Below are 24,926 nucleotides of genomic sequence, written 5' to 3'. Positions count from 1 at the left end.
CTTAAATCAAGAAATAACTCAATCACATAGTGTGTATATCTTTGTCCCCATACAGTGAGGGTAATCTTCTTTCCTTGTAGGTATTACTGTTTGAACAGATGCTACCCCTGATCAGGTAAGTAATAGTGAGGGAGAGAGGAGACCTGCAACTAAGGGACCACGGTAGTACACTCTCCCATAATCCTGTAAACAGCGTCTTCTGTTCCAAAGCATAGGTAACATTTTTCTCCTAGTCAGATGTTATAGCCAGAACAGATGCTGCCCCTGATCCGGTAAGTCTGAATGAATAGGGAGAACAGGGAGCCCTTGAGCTAGGGAATTGTTGACACTAAGTAATTCGGCCATCCCATAATATTATTGTAGTAGCAGATCCTTAGTGAATAGACAGAGAGCTGAAGGTGTTCATAGGAATGTGGTCGTCGTTGATATACGGCGTTAGTGAGAACGCTGGGGAGGATTACCAGCGTGGAGGGCTGCCGGATTGCGGCCCGTGTGTAAGTGAGAGCGTCAGGGGGGACGACTGGCGTGTAGGTTTGCCGGATTGCGAACCGTTTGGAAAAGAGAGCATTGGGTTCTGCAGGCCCATGTGTAGACGCACCGGATTGTGTGTCATGTCTGCCCTGGGGTAGATCAGTCTGGGTCTGAGTGGCCGCGAGACTAACTGATGTATGAGTGTGGTGTAGGGTATGGATATCCTTGGTAATTAGTGAGTATTCTTAGTATCCCTATAGATTTAGTGGTGTTTCTGATAATATGAGCTTGTATATTGCGAGTTCCCCATCCTCAGGTAGGTACCCAGGTGCCTGGATAGATGGTCCTGAGGAGGGATGTGGTTACGTTCTGTCTGGGTTGGAGGGGCCCCTAGGGGCTGATCCCATCTAATCAGAAAATCCAGCCATGACAGCCCTGTAAACTATGGCTAGCCCACCTCCCTTTCCCTGGTTTCTGTTATGAAACTGTATTAGGAATCCCTGGGGTAACATACTGACAATGCCAGCCTCAGAGTTAGAGGTCAGCCATGTTTCCGTGAGGAATAGTATGTCCACGTTGGTATCTTGAATTAGCAGATTGATTTCTATGCAGTGTTTGGGTATAGATCTGCAATTAAGCAGGGCCAGGCTTATGTGCTTCGGTATCTGGCGGTTGTCTTTCGAAGGTGGGTCACGCTGGTGAGATGATAGTGGTTCAGAGGGGGTGGTTTTAGTTCTTAGATGCAGGAGTTCATCTCGCGAGTATTTGATACGAAGTTCGGGAGAAATGGGCATAGTGTCTGGCCCTGAGCCCGGCCTGGCCCGCACGCTGCTTTGTTTCCACTCTGCATACAGCCTCCGGGGGGTTCTTGGGTACTTACCTTGGGTACTTCCTTGTGCTCCCAGCTCCTCTGAGCCTTCTAGTCTAAGTCCTGTTCTTCCTTGCAGTTCGCATTCCACTTTCTTAGTATATGGTTTGGTATCCCCCTGGAGACCAGTGTATATCTGTGCTACGTATCTGATTTCTTTTGAGTATGTTCATGCGTATTGTTGACATCTCGGGGTAGGAGATATACCAATGTGTTAGTGACTGTATTGTGTAATAAATAGCCTTATTTTTATAAACACGGTGTGGTTCTTTTTCATCTAATATACATTGTCGATTAAATATGATAAAACAAGCTGCTTTACACTCCTTTAAGATAAGTCTGAAGGCTGCTCTCCACAGCTACCAATTTGAGAGCTTTCTATGGTTATCAAAGTCCACTAAAATAATCATAATGGTAGCCTGGATTAGTGCAAGATGCATCACTTCTGTTGATGAGCACCATATACTAAGCCAGCCTCCTATGTTGGCGTGCAGCAATTGGGATTACAATCACTAGCTAGGCACATATAAAATTATTTATCTCTCTCTCCTTCCCTTTGCAGGCAAATTCACAGAGAGATTCATCAACGCCCAGCTGACCACATTCAGTGAAGAGACCGCCATCCTCGACTCCTCCAAATCTGGATTTCGCAGCAACCACAGCACCAAGACCACCCTCCTCGCCGCCACCGATGACATCCGCATGCTTCTCGACCAGGGCCACACTGCGGGCCTCATCCTACTAGACCTCTCCGCAGCCTTCAACACCGTCTCACACTGCACTCTCGCAGCCAGACTCCACGAAGCCTTTATACCAAGATTCGCCCTTGACTGGATCCGCTCCTTTCTTTCCGGCAGAACCCAAAGGATAAGACTCCCTCCCCTTCTCTCCGAACCTACAGAGATCAACTGTGGAGTTCCCCAAGGATCCTTGCTCAGCCCCATGCTTTTCAACATCTACATGGCCCCCCTCACCACCATTGTCAGACAGCATGTGCTCAGCATAGTATCTTATGCCAACGACACCTAGCTCATCCTCTCTCTCACGAAGAACCCCGAAGACACCAGACTGAGCTTCCAAGAAGGAATGCAAGAATTTGCAGCCTGGATGAGCGACAGTTGCCTAAAACTAAACTCAGAGAAGACAGAGGTCCTCGTCCTTGGACCCTCCCCCACTGCCCGGGACAGCTCCTTGTGGCCCCCGTCCTTTGGTAACCCACCCACCCCGGCGGACCATGCCTGGAACCTCGGCTTCATTCTAGACTCCTCCCTCACCATGACCGCCAGACCAACACAGTTGCCTCCACCTGCTTAAACTCCTTCTGCATCCTCTGCAAAACCTTCAAGTGGATCCCCCCGAATGCAGAAAGATTGTCAATCACACCCTTATAACCAGCAGGCTGAAGTACTGTAACACCCTCTATACCGAAATCAACAAAACCCTGCTACAAAAGCTCCAAACCATCCAGAACACCGCAGCCAGACTCGTACTCGGAACCCCACGACACAAGCACATGACCCAGAACCTAAGAGATCTCCCCTGGCTCCCCATCGAGAAGAGAGTAACATTCAAGCTAAGCACCCACGCTACAAATCCCTTCACAACATCGGACTCAAATACATCAACGAAAGAGTCTCCTTCCACGTACCCAAAAGGAACCTCCGCTCTGCCGACCTCACCCTGGCAGAGACCCCACGCATCGCAGAACCAGAGCAGGCGGAAGATCCTTCTCCTACGTCGCAGCAAAGACCTGGAACGTGCTCCTAGTCAACATTAGACACTCCCCCACTCTGCACATCGCCAGGAAGAACCTCAAGACCTGACTCTTCGACTGGTCGAGATCTGCACCCCCACCCCAGTGCCTTGAGACCCTCACAGGTGAGTAGCACGCTTTATAAACCCTTGATTGATTGATTGATTGATTGATTGATTGAAGTAAGTTCTACTGAATGTTTTGGATTGGTTATCCAGGGTCTTAGCATAACCCTTTCTCAAGTCTTTGGAATTTTAGGATCACTAGGGTAGGTAAGTGCACTACACCTAACTACACACAGGTCCATGTCTCATGTTTAAGAGTCCAGTGGGACTCAACCTTCTAGATATAGTGATCTTAAGTTCCAGGAACCTAGGACCTGAGCTGTGGCTAGAAAACTTAAGACTGGCAGCAACCCTACCAAAGACCAACTCTTGGAGATGCTCTGTCAGGATGAATTCCAAAATCTTGATAGGTCAGATGGGCCGGACAACTTGGGTAGGGGCGGTCATGTTCCAGAAGAGGCACCAGGGGTGTCCAACACCCATGACTCTGCTTCTGAGCATGTCCAGGAGGAGTCTGAAGACCCCTTACTGGAGAACTCTAGTCCCCAAAGTAATAGTTCTACTGAAACAGAGGGTAGTACTGGAGGTAGGACCCCCTTTATTCTTCTTGGGACGGTACAAGGAGTTCAGGGGAGGCCCAGGTCCTCCTCAGTTACTTCAACCGCATCTGCCACTTCAATAGGGGCCTCCATTTCTAGCATGAGGGAGGACTCCTTAGAAAGGGAATACCACCTACACAAACACGGGAGAGCCAAGCTCATGATCAAGAAAGAGAAGTTGGACCTAAATAAGGAGAACCTAGAAGTCTAGAGAGCTAGGAAGAATTTGGGATAAGAATCTCATGGTGGCAGCACTAGTGAACCTAGAGTTATAGAACACTCCTTTGACTCTAGGAACTTGAGCACAATAGTTCATCCTTACAAGGAAGGTAATGACATCCATAAGTGGATTACTGCTTTTAAGAGGGCTTGCAAAGTTCAAAAGGTTCCTCAGGGACAGTCAGAAGCAATCCCTTTGCTCTCCTTTGCTAATAAAGGTAGAGACAAACTCTTGACAGTGAGGGAAGACGATGCAGATAATTACAAAGTATTGAAGAGTGCATTCATAGATGGGCTTGGGTTAACCACTGAGCAATTCACGGTTAAGTTAAGACACACCCAGAAGGCATACACTTAAGACTGGGTAGATTTTACTGGTAGTGCTATTAAGGCTCTGGAAGGCTGGCTTCATGGGAGTAATGTGCATGAACATGAAGGACTGTACAATTTAATTAAGAGGGGGCACATCTTTAATAACTGTCATAATCAGCAACTGCACCAGTCTCAGATCAGACCTCTCCCCGAGAATTGGGAAAGTAGGCAGACAAATGGGTTCGCACCAGGGTGAAACAATCGTCTAATGGTGGTGGTGACCAGAAGAAGCAAGATTCTTCTAAGGCCCAAGAGAAAGGTGGGGGGGGGGGGTTCTAAAGAAAAGAAAGAGTCTTCTAAAGGGCCCAAAAAATCTTCCTCTGGGGTGCGTCCCAATCCTCTTGCTCCTCTGGCATGAAACCGTAGTGCAATTTTGTAAGGCAAAAGGCCATAAGGCAAAATATTCCAATTGCTCCAAGTCTAGCACCAATACTACTACTACTACTCCTAAACCTCCTAGTGCCTCGAGCAGTAGCACTGGTAGTACCAGTGCTCCCACAGGTTTAGCTGGGTTAACCGTGGGTACTGAAGTGGGTTCTGGCCTAGTCAGGGCACCCTCTAAGGCTGTCTTATTTTTTATTTTATTTTTTATTCTTAAGGTTTTATATAGCGCGAACCAGACTCTTGCGAGTATCAGAGCGCTTTACATGGCAAGTAGAAATATATACAGAATATAACACGCTATAGTGAATCACGTAATAAGGAAGTGCTAGAAAATTCAAGAACAGTAAAAAGGCAGTGCGATGCTAGTGTAAAATGGCAAAAATAAACAAAGGACGCATATAAGTGAAAAAACAAGTAATAAAGTACAGAGGATAGATAGAGTTCACGTGGTTTGAGCCATGAGGATAGCTTTGACTTCTCTTTTGAAGGAAGCCGAGGAAGGGTTCATTCTAGTTTCACTGGGCAGCGCATTCCATATCCTTGGAGCCATACCGGAGAAGGACCGGTTATACGTTTTTTTCTTGGCAAATCGTTGCGGTTGTAGGAGAAGAGTCTTGGCACTCCTGGAAGCTCTGCTGCCCGCTGAGAGCACCAGTTTCTGAGCTAGATAAAGTGGAGTGTTGTGGTAGAGAGCCTTGTTGTCAGGCAAGCGATTTTTAAATGAATTCTGGCTTCAAAAGGTAGCCAGTTGAGGGTTCTCAAGTCTGGAGATATGTGAGCATTTTTCTTAGAGCTTGTGATGAGTCTCGCCGCAGAGTTGATCGTGGCTCTTAGCGGGGCTGTCGATGACCTCGGGAGTCTGCAAAGGGTTACTGCTCCGTATTCCAAGCGAGGTATAACTAAGAGGCAAAGAAGGAGCAAATTCGTCACATGAGGGAGTAGCGAGAGGGTTGATGTTAAGGACCTTAGGTAGGCTCTTGGTTTGAGCTTTGATAAGATCGAAAAGTTTTTTGGGGAGGTTCTTGGCTAGGTCTAGTTGAGATCTGAAGAAATCGGTTTTAGATTTTCTGATTTTTCTAAAGTAAGAGTTCCTGGTGGTTCTGAGAAGTTTGAGGAGGTCGGTTGAGGGAGTAGCCTCCAGCGTCGTTCCGATTATTCTGAGAGAGCGTCTGACATCATTTAGACTCCCATCGTACTATGGTTGGGAATTTTTAGAGGAGGTTCTCTTCTGTTGTAGTGAGGCAATTTTGTCTAGGAGGTTGTTCATGGAGTGAAAGTAGTGATTAGTCAGCTCCTGAACATCAGCTAGGTCTTCCGGAGGACTAAGAGGGTTTGAGTTATCTAGGGCTGTGAGGTCAGATCTTACGTTTTTAAGGTTTCTCTTCCAGATTTTGGTTCTCATGGGTTGAGTAGGGAGTCGAGTAATGGTTTCTGAGATTTGGAAAGTAATGATGTGATGGTCAGACCAGTCGCAAGGGAGTATCGAGTCTAGTTGCGAGGAACCCGCTTTGGATATTATTAGGTCTAGAGTTGCACCCTTGTCATGTGTTGGGCTGTTGCATAGTTGGGTAAGATTGAGGTCTGTGAGGAAGGCTTTGAGGCTGTTTACCCCTGGGTCGTTGTGGTCGTCCCAGTGAAGGTTGAAATCCCCTAAGAATATTTGCTTCGATTTTTGGTTGTCATTTGAAGCTAGAATGTCCATGAGGTGTTCTATGAAAGTGAGGTTATCTGGGGGGCGTGGTTTCGGCGCCGACCGGGATGGCGGTGTGAGCGAGCAGCTCGCGCCGAGTCCCGATATTTATCCTGCAAATCCAGCCTGGGATAACTTTGAGGGCACAGATTCCCCTCACGGGGTATTTACTGGATGGAGGGCAGAGTTTGAGTCCCGGCGGGACCTCTGGGGACGTGTACAGACCCGGTCCAGGAGCCCGGAGGAGTCGGACGGAGAACAAAGAAAGATGCGGCGTGAAGGTTCGGGAGGTCCCGGAGACGGAGTGCCCCTGGCCTGTGCTGGCACGGCAAAGGCAGCCTGGCTGAGCAAGCGGAGTGAGGGTGTGACTGAGGGCGCCATCGGAGCCGAGCAAGGAGGGCGAAGACTTTGTAGCACCGGGTTCTGGTGAGTGCGGAGCCCCCTCCCCCCTTCACCCCCCCCTCCCTTCTCCCCGGGCAGGTGGATCGTGGATGGCGGGTTGAGCTTGAGCAGCGACGCCTGCAGCCGGCAGAGGACGAACACCCGAGGGCTCTGGCCCGGATCTCCTGGCAGGAGCTGCGCGAGAAAATAGTCCCGGCCGCCTGGGGAGGAGCGGGTGCAGGCGGTCTGTGGGTCCCGATGCAGCGGTGGAGACGGGATCGGTGCGCACTCCTTTGAGGACCCGGTCGCTGAGGAGCACACCAGCCCCCGAGTGCAGCTGAGGCCACAGAGCACCGTGCACGCTGCTGGGGACAACGGGGAACTAATGTAACCGACGGATATCACTCGCCTAGACTGGTAATGGTGTGGTGACTGTGGAAACGTGAAGCGAGGCTGGGTCAGCAGTATTGCTCTACTGCACAATATTGGTGTGGGCGACCGGAGCAATCGGCTTTGGGGGGCACCCGCCCACTTGACCAGGGCAACGCTATTGGATTGTGAGGAAGGCCTTATCGAGGACCCGGGTCCCGGGTGGTGAGCTGGGCACCCCATGTGGCGCTTGGAGGTGGCTCACCGGCGGCAACCAGTACCTGAGGGTTGGATCAGGGAGCACAGAACGCGAAAGGAAGGGGCCTGTGCAGTGTTTGAAGGTGTGTGGGACCCTGGTGCTCATGGACACAGTCTTCACTGGGAAGTGGCACTTGGCGGTCTGATTGCGGTGGGAACACTGTGGACTGGTGAGACCATAGGTGGTGGCCTGAGTGGAACGCCTACGGCAGTCAAGATGGCCGCTGACGGTGGTGTTTTGACCACACCACAGCTACAAGATGGCGCAACGGCCTTGATCCAAGATGGTGGAACCCGGGCCCCGCTGGAGGCCTCCACGCCAGAACAGAGGCTGAACCTGCGCCTTGATGCTATCCTGGAGGCGATTACCGCGACGAAGGAGTCGCTACACAACGACATAGCGCAGGTCGCCACGGGGCTGGGCTTTCTGAGAGCGGACCATGCCAAGCTCTCGGACAGAGTGAAAGAAAACGAACAATTGCTCCAGGAGCTGAAACCAGCGGTTGTAACGGCGGAACACAAACTGACGGATATTCTTGGTCGCTTGACGACTCTGGAGCGGCGGGCGGAAGATGCCGAAAGTCGTAACCGGAGGAACAACGTAAGGGTGGTGGGCCTTCCGGAAAAAATTGAAAGAAACAACGCTGTGGAATACATGGAGAACTGGTTTAAAACGGTCGTGGCACCGGAGGGTCTTTCTCCTTTCTTCTCCCTGGAAAAAGCACACAGGTTTCCGGCCAGACCTCCCCTAGAGGGTCGGCCACCTCGGCCGATGGTGGTGAAACTACTGCACTATAAGGATCGGGACTTACTGATACAGAGGGCGCGGTCTCAGGGCCCCTTCCAAGTGGACAATAGTAAAGTCACGATCTTTCCGGACTACACGCAGGAAGTGCAGAAAAGCAGAGCGTCCTTCTTATCCATTAAAAAAGAGCTGAGAGAAGAAGGGATTCAGTACTCCTTGTTATTCCCTGCCAAGTTACGGGTGATCATCGATGACAGGACGCACTTCTTCCAGACTCCGGACGAGGCATGGTCGTGGCTTGAACTGTATCGCGCCGGAACGGATCGCACTCACAAAAGCGGAAGGGAAAGGCCAGAGCCGGCTCGGATAAGGAAATCGCAACGCATCCGAACTCGGAACAAACTCTAGAGAGCCAAGCGAGAAGCCAAGATGGCGGATGATAAGAAGGGAGAGTTGGCTGCGACGGCGAGTATAACAGGATCACAGCAGGAAAGAACGTCGGGGGTTCGGACTCGGAGGTGGAGGGAGAGAACTCCGGTGAAGATGATTTGGAGACGGGGAGCATGAAGGGACCGGCAGTCACCCCACAGACTTCGGATGAACTATTCAACGGGTGATTTTTAGAGAACTGAAAGACTCCGGGGCACCTGTTGGGACTGAAGCTCCAGAATTTTGATGATATCTAAGGTATGGGGCTGTGAGGGTAGAATGGGACTGTGGGCGTGGGGTGGAAGCTCTATCCGCCCTAGGTCGGCGCTCTCTCACCCTCTTGTGGCCCTTAAGGCCTCCTGTGGTGACGACCACAGATTAGTACACAGTGTGTGGGTTTGATGGTTTGGAACGGGGCTGAAGCTGGGTTATTAGGTCCTGTCCTGGGGAATGGGGGTTTGGGAGTTTTGAGGGGTGTTTGGGAGGGGAGTCACAACTGCTGCGGTGCGGGGAACATCTGTTTGGTGGGGGTACTGTACAGACACGTCTATTATGGGGTCGTTACCTAATGTTAAATGCATCACATGGAATGTCCGTGGACTTCGAACTATGGTGAAGCGCTGCAAGGTGCATGCTTATTTGGTGAGGAGGGGGGTGCAGATTGCAATGCTTCAAGAAACCCATTTGACTAAGAAAGAATGCGGAGTCCTACAGAAGAGGTGGAGGGGTCAGGTGTTTGGCACGACTTACTCGGCATTTGCCAGAGGGACCCTTATATGGATTAGAGCAGGGACGCCGTTCCAAGTCACAAACCAGAGGATTGATCCTGAGGGTCGGTTTGTGACGGTGGAGGGGCGACTTTATGGCAGGGAGGTGGTCCTGTGTAGTGTTTATGCACACAACTCCGATCAGGCCCGGTTTTTTGATGGTTTAACAAACTCGGTGGCCTATTTCCTGGCTGGTCCTGTCTTATTGGGGGGCGATTTTAATTCGATCACTGATGTGGTGTTGGACAGGTCGCATCCGCCCCTGGTCGACTCCCCGGTGCGCAGGCTGGCAGCTCATAGGAAGGGTTGGCAGGAGAGATGGGGACTGATTGATGTATGGAGGGAGCAGCACCCTGAGGTTAGGGATTATTCCTACTTTTCTGCCATACACGAGCTACATGTTAGACTAGACTCGGTGCTGTGTAGCGGTCCCTTAGCAGCTGTAGTGACTCATTCTGAATATCTAACCAGGACCATTTCGGATCATAACCCCTTATTGGTATCAGTGAAGTGGCAGCAAGTGAGGTCAGCGGTACCGGCATGGCGGCTGAGGCCTGAAACATTGGAGGATCTGGTATATAGCGATACGGTTAAACAGGGCGTTGACCTCTATTTTGCGGAGAATGAGGGATCAGCTTCGTCATGAGCAATAGAGTGGGATGCGATGAAAGTGGTGGTGAGAGGCGTGTGCATGGGTAGATTCACGAATGCGAGGATGGCTGTCCTGAATGATCTGGAGAAAGCGGAAGGGGTGTTGCGGGGACTGGAGCGACAGAGGCCTGAGCAACCGGATCTACAGGGATGACTGGTAGAGGCTAAGGAAGTGGTGGCGACTGAGACTGAACGGTTGCGGTGCTATGACTATAAGTTGTACAATGTTAAGGTGCACGAGGAACGGGACAAAGTGGGTACTCTCCTTGCCAAGCTTGCCGATCCGGAGCCTAGGGGGTGCCCGATCATGAGCATAAGAGCGGAGGGGGGGGAGGTAGTTTACTCGCAGTCGGCAGTTCTGACGTGCTTCCAGTCTTATTATAAGAGATTATATGAATGCCACCTGGAGGCAGAGGGGTCTGAGATAGGCGACTACCTGGCCTTGATCCCGCTACCGGTGATGGACAGTGAGGATGCGAAGGAACTGGGAGGTCCTATAACGCTGGTGGAGATTAGAATGGCTATTAAACAGATGGCTCGTAATAAGACCCCGGGGGTGGATGGCCTACCGATTGAATTCTATGCCAAATATGTTGACACTCTAGCGCCCAAATTACTGGTGGTGTATTCGGAGGCGAAGCAATTAGGATGCCTCCCGGAATCAATGAGGGAGGCGCTAATAGTGCCACTCCTGAAGCCAGGCAGGGAGGCGTTGAATGTGACATCATACCGATCCCTGTCTATGCTGACGGTAGACTATAAGATCTTGAGTCGCATCCTAGCCACGAGGTTACTGCCGCACATGACCTCCCTAGTGCATAGAGACCAGGCGGGTTTTATTCCAACTAGGAATACTTCAATGAATATACGACGTCTGGTCCGGATTTTGGATGGTGCCGGGTCCTCAGCTCTTGACTCTGTGGTGTTAGCTGTGGATGTCGAAAAAGCTTTTGATAGCCTTGAGTGGGAATTTCTGGATGAGGTTTTACTGAAACTTCGAGTCGGGGAAGGATTCCGGAAGTGGACTAAGGTGCTGTACACGTCGGCAAGGGCGAGGGTGCGCTTAGGGCCGCTCATATCTTCGGCATACCCTGTCTGCAGAGGGACGAGACAGGGATGCTCACTGTCTCCTTTGCTGTTCGCATTGGCGATGGAGCCGCAGGCAGCACAAGCGAGGTCAGGCACCGTGTACGATGGGATAGCGCAGGGGACAGAGTCGCATTATATATCATTATATGCTGACGATCTGTTGTTGTACTTAGCGGACACTGGGCGATCCCTAGAGGGTGCGGTGGATATGCTAGCTAGGTTTGGCCGGCTGTCGGGCCTTAAAGTGAATTGGACCAAGACCTGCGTATTTCCATTGCGGGCGGGTATGGCGTGTCCCACACTGGCGAGGGAGGTGGTATGGGAACCCTCTGGCTTTACTTACTTGGGGGTGCGCATCTACCATGAAGCGGCGGACCTTTTGGAGGGAAACGTAGGGCGCTGCATTCGTGCACTGAAGGGCTGTATGGAATTCTGGGCCTCCCTCCCTCTGTCAGTGATGGGCCGGGTAGCATTGTTGAAGATGGTGGCGCTCCCGCGGCTGCTTTATTATTTCCGGACACTGCCGATATGGATCCCACAGCGGGTTTTTAAGGAACTGAAGATGCTGGTGACGGGCTTCCTTTGGGGCCATGGCTGGCGCAGGGTGGCGTTGGATACCCTGACTAGGCCCAAGTGTGAGGGGGGGATGGCGGTCCCCGACTTTGAATTATACTACCTAGCGGCACAATTACAGATCCTAGCGCAGAATGTTGCTAGGGAATTCAGGGGCCCGGAATGCGACCGTGGCACTGGCATCCAAAGGTGTATCCTATCATATATGATCATGCAACAGAAAATGGATACGAGGGATCTTACGGTGGAGGAAAGGACACTTAAATTGTGTTGGCAAAGGAGTCTGAAACGGGCGAAGAAGGACCGGCCGTATGCACCGGAGATACCGCTGGGGATGCTGACCGCGCTCCCACATGGGGGCGATTGGTCCCAGCTGTTGGAATGGGAGGAGTTGGGCCTACAGATGGTGGGGGATCTGTACGTTGATGGGGTGTTGGTTCCCTACCAGACGTTGCAGGAGCAGTTTGGTTTGCCGGACGGTACCATTCTATTACACGCGGCGGTGGTGGCGGCGATACAGAAGCATTGGGGGGGAGGGCTTGCTGAGCCGGAGGTGACCATGGCGTGCCAATACATGGTGATGGCCGCGGGCACCACCAAGGCGGTCACTTGCCTCCATGCTAGAATGTTGAATGAGGGCTTGGTACCTTTGCTGGCTCTAAAATCGCGATGGGAGGCTAGTATAGGCAGGCCTATACCGGACACGATCTGGAGTCTTGTCCTGAGGCGGACGTGGAAAGGCACGAGAAACGCGAGATTTCAGCAGGTTCATTTCTTTATTGTACATAGGGCATACCTGACCCCGGCGAGGATAAAGAGATACTTCAAGGTGCCTGACGCAAAATGCCAAAGATGTTTGGCGCCCGAGGTTGATTTGGATCACATGTTGTGGGGGTGTTCGAAATTGGGGGCGTACTGGCCAGAGGTGGGGGAACTTTTGAATGCGGTAACAGATAGGGAGGTGGATTTTGATATGGCAGCGTGTCTGCTGCTCTGGTTTCCTCATACCAAGAAAACGAAAATCACGAGTAAATTTATTGATCTGGGACTCATATTGGCACAGTGAGAGGTGACTTGGCATTGGAAGTCTAAAGAAGGCCCGTCAGTGAGGAGGTGGATGAATGAGCTGCTGAAATGGTCGGGCTGTGAAAGCATCATCAATGCGACAGGCTACTAGATTGGGCAAGGAGAACTGCCTGGAAATGGCGAGAGCTTGGGAGCTGGTAGTCCAGGCGTTGCGTGACTATATGACAGGCGATGAAGAGGAGGAGGAGCAGTGATCGTAGGGGATTCCATGTTACATTAGTGATTGTATACATCTCCTGATGAGTGACGAGCTCCAGAGTTAGTACAGATTTCGGGTACCCGCATTGGCAGCAGTGTGGGAGGGGGGGAGTTCCGAGGGGGGGTAGTTTAGCATAGAGACTCGGAGTAGCATTGGTGGATGTAATCAGGAATGATCCTGGGAGTGGGAGGCTCCTGAGGCAGTAGGCAGGCTCCCGGGCAGCACAACTAAGGGGATCCGGGAGGAAGACCCTGGAGTGATATGGGCGAGGATTGCCTCTAAACGGGTAGGAGATGCTAACGGTGTCTTTATGAAACTCTGTATTGGTTAGTCGGGGCACGATGGGGGGAGTTTTAGGGGGGTAAAAGCAGATACTTAACGGTGAAGCTGACCTAATACCCGGGAACGGAGTACACTGGGATATTTTCTTGAAGAAGATCGACTTGATGCGCCGCCCAGCCTCCGGGATGTGGGCTGAATGGCTGTGTACAATACTCTTGTCATTTGCGGGTCTGGGATGTTATAAGTGTACTGGTTGGCCAATTCTGAGGTCTTGTTTCTAATTCTGCAATAAAAAAAATAAAAAAATTTTAAAAAAATGAAAGTGAGGTTATCTCCCGGTGGATGGTAGAAGGCGTGAAGGGAGCAGATTTGTTTGTTGTTGCTGTCAATGTTTAGGCAAAGGTATTTGAAGGATGAAATAGCAGGGGCATTAGAATTGGTCACAGTTAAGCCAATCTGGTGTATGCAGGCTATCCCACCAACTATCCTGTCAGCTCTTTCAAGTCTGGTTATGTTGTAGTGGGGGGTAGCAAGATGTCCATAATGGGAGTAGAAGTTTCCCTGATCCAGGTTTCAGTAAGGATCATAATGTCTGGTTTGTTTGAGATAAGTAGGTCAGCTATATTGGCTGCATGTTTAGAGGCGGACCTGCAGTTAAGGAGGATACAGTTTATCTGTGGATGGGAGAAGATTGTGGTGGGTTCGGCAGTGATGGGGATTCTGGTGAGGTTATTTCCTACAATGCCTCTGGGAATGAGTCTGGAGGCTCTATGCCTGTTGAGCAAAATGGTAGGTATTCTGTGGTCTGTCGGTGGGCTCTCTGGACTGACTAACAGTCCCGCGTTCTGAGGAGGTTGAGGCTGCTCATAAGATCGGAGGAGGGCCCCTAGGTCTAATTCAGATAAAGGGTTGGACCACCTGATAGGACGGGAAGTTGAGTTCGGGAGAGGGATAGTGCTCCAGGGTGGAGAGCCGTGGGCTTGGGATATAGTAGGAAGACGAAGGAAGCGTCTATAGATCTTGGGGGAAGGGAGCGGATTGAGTTCTTGTTTAATGCAGGAGAACTTGGATTGTTGTAAGATAAGGTTGTGAAGGGATTGGATGTCAGATTTGACTTGCTGAAGGGCTGATAGTATCATGTTAAGTTTGGAGTCGGACGGGATAGTTTCATTATGAGCAGGGTGGACGGAAGGAGTGGAATGAGTAATGACTTCAATGGATGCTTGAATGTCCAGATTGGGGGTCTGGTCAAGTTTGAAGAGAGGCGTGAGAGTTTCAATGTTGGGAGGGTGGACAGGGGGGTAGACTGAGTAGAGGTATCTGTATATACGGGAGTGTCTAGGGTAGTGGGGTTGCCGCGGGAGGAGCTGAGAGTGGAGGGGATGCGGGAGGGTGATAAATGAGGAGAGGGGTGAATGGTTCGGGCGGTGACCATGTTGGGAACCAGAGGGGAGTTGGAGGGGGAGTGAAGCTGATGGGAGGAGATGGAAGAGAAGGGGGAGGTAAGGAGAGAAGGAGATAGATAAAGTGTATGTTGAGGAAGGAGGGTAGAGGTAAGGAGAGAGGGAGGGGTGAAAGTGTATGTTGAGGAGGGGAGGTGAGGTCTAGTATGGGATTCGCGGGGCTGATGGGTAGGAGGGGGGATCTAAGAGAAGAGGAGATGGGGGATGAGGGTGGTGAGTGTGCCGGGTAGGGAGGGAAAGTGGGTGGATTGGTAGTGTGATTGCGTGAGAGGGTTGAGGGGTGGAGAGGGTAGATGGTAGGATTGCCTATGAGGTCCGGACATGTTGTTGGGGGGAAGGGGTCGGGGAGTTCAGATTTACTACTGGATCGGGATGGGAGTTGCGGGTATCAGCGTGCGAGGAAGGAGAGGAGGGGCATGTTAGCGTGACTCTCTCTTTAATGAGTGGGAAAATGTGATCAATCAAGTTGAGATTGAGGTTGTTGGATTGGATTAGGATGATACCATTATGAAAGATATTCACTGTGGCAGCTGCGTTGAAGAATAGGGAGGGGAGGATAGATAAGGCGAAGCCGTGGGCTGTTTTCTTCATGTTAGAGATCTTAAATAGAGCGAGAAAGGCTTTTCTCCATTGAGCTCTTCTTTTAGTATAGAATATGATGTCGCTCCTAATGAGCCCATTGTTCATTGAGAAGTAAGGGTCGGATATAGGGGTTTCCGGGTGGGATTTTAATAGGTTGTGTTTGAAGTCTTTGGCTGCTTTTTTTGAGAGGTGCGTAGGATATGTGATAGAGTAGGTGCATTTGCCGGAGCGCTCCATTGTGTGGATGTCACTGAATCTTTTTAGTAGTCCCCTTTCTATTTAGGAAAGATATGGAGCGGTAGCCCTTTTTTCAGAGATACTTGGTAGCGGCCATATAGGGTGCTCACTGGAGGAGGTGATGAAGTCTTCTTTCTATTAGAAGTAGAGCAATGATGCAAGGGACAAAGTCCTATTTCGATTTTAAGAGATCAGAAGCGGCCATTTTGAGGTGCAAAGAGAATCCGGTGAGGAAATGGCCAAAATCTATGTTGTTCCAAGATTGATGATGTCCAAATATTAAGAGAGGTGACTTTAGCTGTAAAGCAAGCACAGGAGAGGTCCACTGATCTCTCCCTCCCCTCCAGACACAATAAAAGGCCTTGCTGTAGTACTGCAGTGCGAGCCCCTGCCCTCATCCCCCGGGTGTGATAGATGGACGGGGGAAAAAGTGGGTGGTGGGGGGAGGAAGTCCTGAGGAGCTCACTCAATGCAGGGGAGGAGTAGGGGGTCAGATCGTTACCTTGCTGAAGATGATTGCTGGTCCCGCTCCTTCCTGGTAGCTGATCCGGAGTCCGAGCTGCAGTATTTCACATTCCATGACCCTCGGAACTCCAGAATGCAGGCAGCGGCACAGAACAGGCAGGAGCTCCCTCGCTCACTCAAAGAGGGGAATTGGGACATCCAGAAGCTCCGGGGGCGGTCCCTGCCAGTCCTCGGTCCGGGGGAGATGCCCCGTGCTCAGGCTCGGTTTAGCTAAGGAACAGGCAGCGACGTGGGAGGCAACAATAACAAAACCAATGGTGGATCGTCCTCCGCCCGAGAGAGTGCCCCACAATAGCTCCGCCGCTCCGCGTGCAGACCCAGCCAGCCGTCAGCAGAAGGGAGAGGCGCCCCGAATATAGACGCGGTCCTGCCGAAGATCCGGGGGGCAACAACAACAACAATGGCGAATCTTCCTTCGCCCGAGAGAGTGCCCCACAATTGCTCCATTGTTGCGCGTGCAGACCCAGCAGGCCCCAGCAAAAGGGAGAGGCGTCGCATACACAGATGCGGTCCTGACAAGGATCAGGCAGCAACACGGGGGGCAACAACAACAATGGCGGATCCACCTCCGCACGAGAGCGTTCCCCACAATTGCTTTGTTGCTCCGCGGGCAGATCCCGTCAGCCCTCGCCAAAAGAAGGGAGAGGCGACCCGTGCTCAGGCGAGGTTCTGCCCAGGAACCGGCAGCGCGGGCAGGGCTGTAATCGACTCGTTCTCCACCTGAAATTGCTCCTCCTTTGTTCCTGGTTCTCCGAGGGCAGCAGTCCGAGTCTGCAGTCACCTGTGGGGTTTCCAGGCAGCACGGAGGTAAGAAAATGCTCCAGTTACTTTCCAGGTTCGGCTAAATTACGAATGGATGTGAAGATGGAGCTAATAGCAGGGATAAAAGTGAGAGAATCCCTCAGCTAGCGGAGCCCTCCAAGTGTATTTGCCCACTAACTTGGGCAAATACAGACAACAGCCTCTCATCAAAGGTCAAGAAAATGTAGCTTACAGGGGAAAGTGTCACTACTGTGACAGGGAAACTTGTGTCTACTGAGCAGATTCTCCTTGGTCAGATTTATCAAGTGACCAATGCTAACACTATCAGGACAGATCATCCCATGGCAGTTGGGGAGTGGTAACTGGCCCAAAGAGAGTTGTGGTATCCTCAGACCTACCTGTGGACTGTCTGCAGGGTAATGATTTGGAAACTTCAGCCTGGTCTGAAGTGGAGTTTAGGACCTAGGCAGAAATGAAAGAAATTTCAGCCAGTGTCTTTGCTGTTACTAGGGTTCAGGGCACGAAATTAGGTACTGAGGGAGCCCTGGATCCTGAAACAATACACCTGCCAGTTCCCAAGAGAAGGAGAAGGAAGGGTAAAGATGTATCTTCCTTTCAGACTCCTACTCAGAATCAGTTTCCTGAGGGAGATGATCTCAGTACCTGTGAAGGAACTGTCCCAGAGGAGCTTGGGCCAGAAACGGCAGAGCTGCTAGGGGCTGGGAGACCTTCAAGGGAAAGACTAGAGTCTGGAGCAGAAGGTCTGCCCCTCTCTTGAACAACTCAGACAGCAGGCTGCTGCTGAGGAAGCAGAAATTGCCAGTGGGTCCCATAGGACTTATTGGAAAGATGGGCTCCTGTACTCTGAGAGTAGAGACCCTAAGTCTGGTGCCACCAGGAGATTGGTCATACCTCACAAGTACAGAGGATTCTTATTGACCCTTGCAAACAACATTCCACTTGCAGGACATCTTAGGCAAAGGAAGACTTGGGACGGACTTGTCCCTCACTTTCTGTAGCCCCACATGTCTGAAGATATGAAGGAGTTTTGTCACTCCTGTGTCACCTGCCAAGCCAGTGGTAATCCAGGTGGCCCTACAAATGCCCCCTTAATCCCACTACCGGTGGTTAGGGTTCCTTTTGAGAGGGTAGGGATAGACACTGTAGGTCCCTTAAACCCTCAAACAGCATCTGGGCATAGTTTTATCCTAATGGTGGGGGACCATGCAACTAGATATCCAAATGGCTAATCCCTTAAGGTCCAGTACTACAACTCCTGTAGTGGCCACGGCCCTCCTGGGAATCTATTTCAAAGTTGATTTCCCTAAGGAAGTCTCGTCAGAAAGAGGTACTGAATTCATGTCTAGCTAAATAACAGCTATGTCGCAAGAGTATGATGTTAACTATACGCTTACCACACCCTACCATCTACTGAGGTCCAAAAGATGCTGAAGTTGGGAGTCATTTAGCCTTCCGATAGCCCTTCGGCTAGTCCTGTAGTCCTTGTGCCAAAACCTCACACCTAAAAAGGTAAGAGAGAGATGGGGATCTGTGTGGACTGCCGAGGCCTCAATGCAGTCACTAGGGCTGATGACCATCCAATTCCAAGGGCAGATGAACAGATTTATACTCTGGCCTCTGCCAAGTATCTCAATACGTTTGACCTGACTGATGGTTTTTGGAAAATCAGACTCTCCGATGATGCCAAACCAAAAACAGCATCTTCAAGCCTCAGTGGGCATTATCAATTCATTGTGATGCCTTTTGGTTTGAAAAATACATCTGTCACATTTCAGAGGCTGGTGAACTAAGTCCTAACTGGTCTAGATGCCTATAATGCAGCATATCTAGATTATATAGCTGTCTTTTGCTCCACCTGGGAGGATCACCTAGTCCACCTCAGAAATGTATTTGAGGCCCTGCAAAAGGCAGACTTCACTATGAAGGCCAGTAAGTGCCAGATAGGGCAGAGCAAGGTTGTGTACTTGGGCCACCTTGTACGGGAGGCCAAGTTAACCCATTGGAGACCAAAATTCCACCATCATGGACAGGATTGCTCCCCTACCCAGACTCAGGTCAGAGCTTTCTTGGGCCCTACTGGGTACTACTGAAGATGTGTTAATGCTTATGGGTCCAGATTGACACCCCTTAATGTGTATTCCCGGTTACAGCCTTTTCGGGTCGGCCAATAAGCTAGTGCTGCTGCCAACCACAGAAACAATTCTGCCCTCCTGCTGCTGAGCTGAGCTTGAGCAGGGGAAGGTAGAACAATAGGTTTCCTGTCACAGGTAGGTGTGACTACCTCCCAGACAGGACTGAGCATTTTGGGCAGGGGTGGGGTTGCTTTTCAGCCCCACCAGAATGTATTAAAGGGCACATCTGGTGCCCTCCTTACATACTCTGATTTGAGCCATTCAGAAACCCTTGGTTGCTACTCTGGCATGAAATTCGACAAAGGACAAGGGATTATCCTCCCCTCTGTCCAGGCCATCCTCTGGGAGGGACCCCTGAGTCGTTCCAACCCTTTTCCAGGGGTATTAAAGAGCTAGCCCATGGGTGGCTTCTCAGATTCATGGTGGAACAAGACTCACCTCTGGAATCGAAATGCTCTTCGACCACCTGTACACTTGGACTTTGTTGAACTTCGACTAGAACTGAGACTGCATCAAGAAAGACTCTTGCTGCTAATGGTCCCACTGTACTTCAAGTCTTCTGCCTCGTCTGTGTCTGTGCTTTGCTCAGGTTCTCTAGAAGACCTGTGGGCATCATGCATCAAGGCCATCCGAAGAAATCTCAGTTGGAGTGAAGGAGTCCCTCCCCTTCCATCTGCAGGCACCGCAACAAAGTTGATGTCAGTCGCTCCTGTCGTCCTCTCTTGGGGTCCGTGCCAAGGCTGGGTATTGTGCTGCCATGCCTCCTGGTCACCTCAGAGTGGCACAGAGTTTGTCCCCTTGCTTGTAGGTTCGCCTCTTCCTGAATCCACCTTTGGATCCACCATATATCTTCACAAACTTCTCCAGAGACCTTTTCTCCAAAGTCGTTTTTTGTTGTCAATAGGAAGTTCCGATGTAATTTCATCCCTATGCTCCAGGCTTCCCTTGTGCAGGTAAACTGGTTTCTGTGGCATCCACGGGCGGGGTGACTCTCCAGACTTCCGTCCTCCAAAGGGTTTTTTTCTGGGTCCTCTGGAAAAGGTCCTTCCTCTTTAAAACTGCAACCACGACTTCTACATAGACGTCCATTGGGCACGTGGCTATGTTTCCACTCTGTGGGGTTCTTGGGTACTCACCTAGGTTAGTTCTGTGTGCTCCCAGCTCCTCTGAGTCTTCTGGTCCAGGTCCCATTCTTCCTTGCAGTTCACATTCCACTTTTCTAGCATATAGATTGGTCTCCCTCTGTAGACCAGTGCATATTTGTTCTATTTGTTATATACCAATGTGTTAGTGATTGTGTTGTGTAATAAGTAGACTTATTTTTATAAACACTGTGTGGTTCTTTTTATTCTAATCTACACTGTAGATTAATGTGGTAAAACAAGCTGATTTACACTCCTTCAAGATAAGCTTGATGGCTGCTCTCCACAGCTACCACTTTGAGAGCATTCTATGAATATCAAAGACCACTAAAATCACCATAAGGGTTGCCTCGATTAGTGCAATGTGCATCACTCCTGCGAGTGCGCACAATATGCTAAGCCTACCTACTACAATTGGTCATGATCCAAGTTTTGCAGCACATTTCTAGGCTTAGCATGGCAATGGACTGTCACAGCCTTTGAGGCGTGGGGATGAGCAGACTACTTTGGGATGCTGAACTTTCCACAAACGGATGCTGCTGGAGATTCAAGGGGTAATTTTCAGTTTAGCGAAGCAAGAATATTGATGCAAATCATTGGTGCTCCAGCCCAGCCAACCTCCGGATTCTATTTAGAGACAGAGGTAAACCCTAGGTTCATACAGGCAGAGAGTCTTAGTCAACTCTAGCTGCATAAGCCCTTGATCTGGCGGTGCATCTGGCACAAGACTTCCAGGTCTCAGAGATGCCAGGAAAGGGCTGGCATTACGGGTTAAGATTGCTGGATTGCTGGATTTTTCTTCTTTTTAAACAGCATCTGTACCGTCACCGAGGCTGTGCGGTTGGGTAGCTAGGGTTTGCATGGCAACTGATGTCTGACCACTTGAGCCACATGGAAAACAGTGTGTTTAAATTCAATTAAATAGGGCCTTTCTTAAAAACAATGATATCTTTATTCTATGACCCCAGACACTAAATAACTGTCTTGATGAAGTATGGCTGCCAAGTGACATCATTATTTGTGTGGCAGCTTCAATCAACCCTGGGCTTTCTGCCAACATCACAATCAACTTCCAGACTTTTGGTTTCGCGTTTACTTATAGATATACTTAGAAGGCTCAATGTGCAAAGCACTGCTGGCTGAAGAAGATCGCAGTTGTCCGGTGGTATTTAACTGTGATTTGAAACACAATATATTGCAGAGTTGCAACCTGTTCTACCCATGTCATCATGCGCACCTTAGGCCAGTGTAATAGTTTCAGTCACGAAAGCGTACCATTCCGGGACTTGGAGGCCTATACTGGATAATATGAAACTACAAATCCCATAATCCCTACTGCTATTGATTAATACGCTGGGACTGGCTAGCTCTGTTCCAGTTGGCACATTGGCATTGCTGCTCAGACATTGAGGGAAGGGAACCACTGTACAAAAGTTATCTGGTGCTGAAACTGAAGTCTCTATGGAATTAGTATCTCCTTATCGAGGTGGTTTGAAGGGCAGGCAGATGATTGTCGGGGCCAACGTAATACAAAAGAGAGGTTGAGTAAAGAGGCAGAGAATGTAAGCAACATTTGCCTTCTAGTACTTGTTTTGTGTGTAAACGCAGTTAGAATTTCAGACATCTTGTTACACCACCGTGTGCTGCAGAGCGCTCACCTGCATGTCAGATGTCTATTAGACTGGAAGCAGCTTCTGTAACGTCACCGCAGGCCGCGGGTGCTGGGACAGTAGGGTGTGCACTGCAGCTGATGGTCGAATGATTGGGTTGAGGAAGTCAGTCCGGGTTAGTGATCCTCTGCAGGAAGGCCAGCAGGTCAGTTGTATGGACCCAATAGGTTGAGTAGTTGAAGGCACCAGGATAGCTTACCTGGCCATGAGTCAACATATAGCATCCGTGTCGCTTATCAGACTCTTGCGACACAGTCTATAAGGTGTGTGAGAGAGCAACTAATTTCAGTGAGGAGCAACACCTGGATGTGCCCAGCTAGGCTTCGCACTCTTTGTGCGTTGTTATGATTGTGCATCTGACCAAGCGGTGCTGTGACAGTTTTGCGTTGGCAGATTGTGCATGCATGCGCTGTTTGTGTTTGAGGCCAAACCGGCATTTGTTTTCTTTACAGTAATTGTGCTTTACAGAGTATGTATGCAGCGCCAGCACTACATATCGAATGTCAGTTGCAGCACCAATACCTTGCAACTGTTGTCTGTGTGCGCTGACAGACTTCTGCATCTTGAGTTTTTGCTGCGGCTATAGTCCATATAAACACTCAACGTACCAGAACATACGTCTGCAGGGCAAAGTTTGTACATTGCCGTCGTTTTTCGTTTGCTCGTGTACTCTGTGGGGACAAATCTGTACTACAGAAGCTGCGTAGGTACTACCTTTGTACGTTACAAAGCTGTTCATCTTTGCTCTGTCTCTGCAGTTCCTGTTATTAACATCTGCAAAGTTTTCAGACGATTAGATGAGTTGTTTGCTACTGTCTTCTTGCCATGCTGTGTTTACTTGTCTGTGCGCATCACAAGTATTTTGTTGTATGGTGTGATTGAAGTTCACATTGTGAGGATGCCATGCAGACCACTGTTGTTGGTGTGCTCTTTCAGAGCAGTGTGTATCTGGTGTGCTCTGTGTTTCAACTTCTTTTTTTTTTAGCTGCAATACAATGCAAATGCTGCCACTACAATGTTTATTTGCTTCCCGCAGTCTCTCAGCACTGCGGTCTTCATTCGGTGCAGATGCACTATTTTTATACTTTAATGCTGTCATCATATGTTTTACCTGAATGCAGAAATGACTGCTGCGTTATGTGAAACAAGGGTAGAAGGATGAATAGATTTACTGATGTATTGCAAGAGTTTTTTTCACAGTGTTGTATGTCTACACATATTATCGACGTAAGCTACTCAAGAGTACTGTATTAGTCAAACTCAGTGTTGTACTCCTATAGGTTGACATATGAGGGATATGTATTTTTAGGTTGAAAATTTGCAATGCAATAGGTGTCACATTTACGAGAGTTTAAGCTATTGGCATTGTAAATGCCAATAGGTCAAACTCTTGTAAATGCGAGACCTGTTGCATTGCAAATGCTTGTTTCTTTTTTACTCCCATTCTCCCTCCCCCAGGGTTTAATTCTGCTATTCATGCTCACTCACGCACAGGTGGATCTACATTCTAGGGCCTGGGGTGGAGTCTCTTCAAGACTTCTTCAGTTCCTCTAAAAGTACTAAAGGTTTATTGGGCGGCCACCCAAAGTGAACTTTGTTTTGAAAAACAAATATCTAATGACCTCCACCTGAGTATGTGGGTAATTATTTGTCTTTATACTGTTCAGCTCTGCCAAGTTTGGGAGCACTCAGTGAGGTAAGACTTCGATTGGCAGAGCCAACAAAGTCACCGCCAACAGAAAACTGACGATCTGCCCAACTCTAAATAGGGGAGGTGGACTGACAGTTTGATTGACAAGGTACTCCATCACATCTGTCTCTAAACCCGTAACTCTTCTATAGATACCACAGTGGAACTATTTTACCGTGAAGTGTATCTTTTGTACAGTAGCATTTTGTTCTGTAAATGGACGTACCCAAGGGTTACATATTATTACGGTGGTGAAATCACAATCACACATTTTCTAAGCTTATAATAACTTTTTTGCTGTGTAGCCTCTATGGGGTGATTAAAACAGTCCTCTACAACAAAACATGATTGAGCCTTCAAACTACGCCATCAGAATTAGAAAAATATGTGTTAGTGCTGGGCTGAGTGCTGACTTGTAGCTATAGAGAAAGGGGATAGGAAAACATACCACTGCATTGGTATTATCACAATATATGCAATTAACAGTTTACCTAATTGGATAAAAATAGGTGTGGATAGTATGCTTTCCTTAATTCCTTTGAAACTCAAAAGGCTATCTTCCAAATCACAACAAATGTGCCATAAGGTCACTGAAAGCCATGGAACATCAGGTTTGGCTGGACGTGCCTGAAAAAGAAAAAATAATTATTCGTATAATCTTGACAATTCACATTTTGACAATTTTAGTTTGAAAGTTGAACAAAACCTGAAAACACAAACAATAAATAATTACTTACCATCGTACCTCTGATATTATTAGGAGGTAGACTCCATCATTTTACCAACTTGAGGGGACCTCAGTGTAGGAGGCTGGCTCAGTTTGTGGTGTACACCTATTGTTGGGGCACTGTGTACTGAGTCCAGGCACATCTTAGTGATACTAGTACTGATCCCGGTTAACCAAAGCTCTCAAGGGTTAGCTGAGGAGAGCAGCTAAGGCTTATTCAGGAGGGTGTAAAGCAGGTACATTGCCACATAGTCAGTCAGTGAAGCTTACAAAAAAGAAAGAACCACACCAAAAGACGTCTGTATTTACTAAACACAACATTAATAGCTAGACCCCCAGATGTCCGGGTGCAGAGGTGTTACACCGGGTCAAACATTCAAAGGACCCAGAGGAAACCAGTTGCATCAAGGAAGGTTGGACAGTCTCCCCACCCATGATAACTATGGAACCAGGATACCTACATCAGGGAGCCCAAGTGCATAGGTAAAATTTGGTGTCGGAACCTCCCGTTAACATCTGTGGAGCATCTTGGAAGTCCGGTGACTACAGCGTTTCGTGGACCAGGTCGGTGGAGACCAAACATGTACTCTGGTCGAGAAGTGCCTAAAACAGAGGGGACAGAGTCCAAACCACCCAGAGGTGTCCAGGAGGAGCAGGAACATGATGTCACCCCTTATTAGAGGTATTTGCTGTAGTATGCAGTTCTTGATGTTGCAGCTGTGGAG

The 24,926-nt window shown here is 49.4% G+C and overlaps 1 protein-coding gene across 1 annotated transcript in view; it reads right to left on the bottom strand.

Moving 5' to 3' along the window:
• DNAH6 (dynein axonemal heavy chain 6) overlaps positions 1–24,926 on the bottom strand; it is a 2,460,712-nt gene that overhangs the window by 419,444 nt on the left and 2,016,342 nt on the right. Inside the window, exon 62 of the mRNA XM_086961829.1 lies at positions 23,966–24,101. Within this exon, the coding sequence (XP_086817955.1) occupies positions 23,966–24,101 (136 nt within the window). The remainder of the gene's footprint in view (positions 1–23,965; positions 24,102–24,926) is intronic.

This window comes from Lissotriton vulgaris, chromosome 3_1, assembly GCF_964263255.1.
Source record: "Lissotriton vulgaris chromosome 3_1, aLisVul1.2, whole genome shotgun sequence".
Classification (NCBI taxonomy): Eukaryota; Metazoa; Chordata; class Amphibia; order Caudata; family Salamandridae; genus Lissotriton; species Lissotriton vulgaris.
The sequence above is the reverse complement of the archived record's forward strand: the minus strand, read 5'-3'. Positions and strand labels throughout refer to the sequence as shown.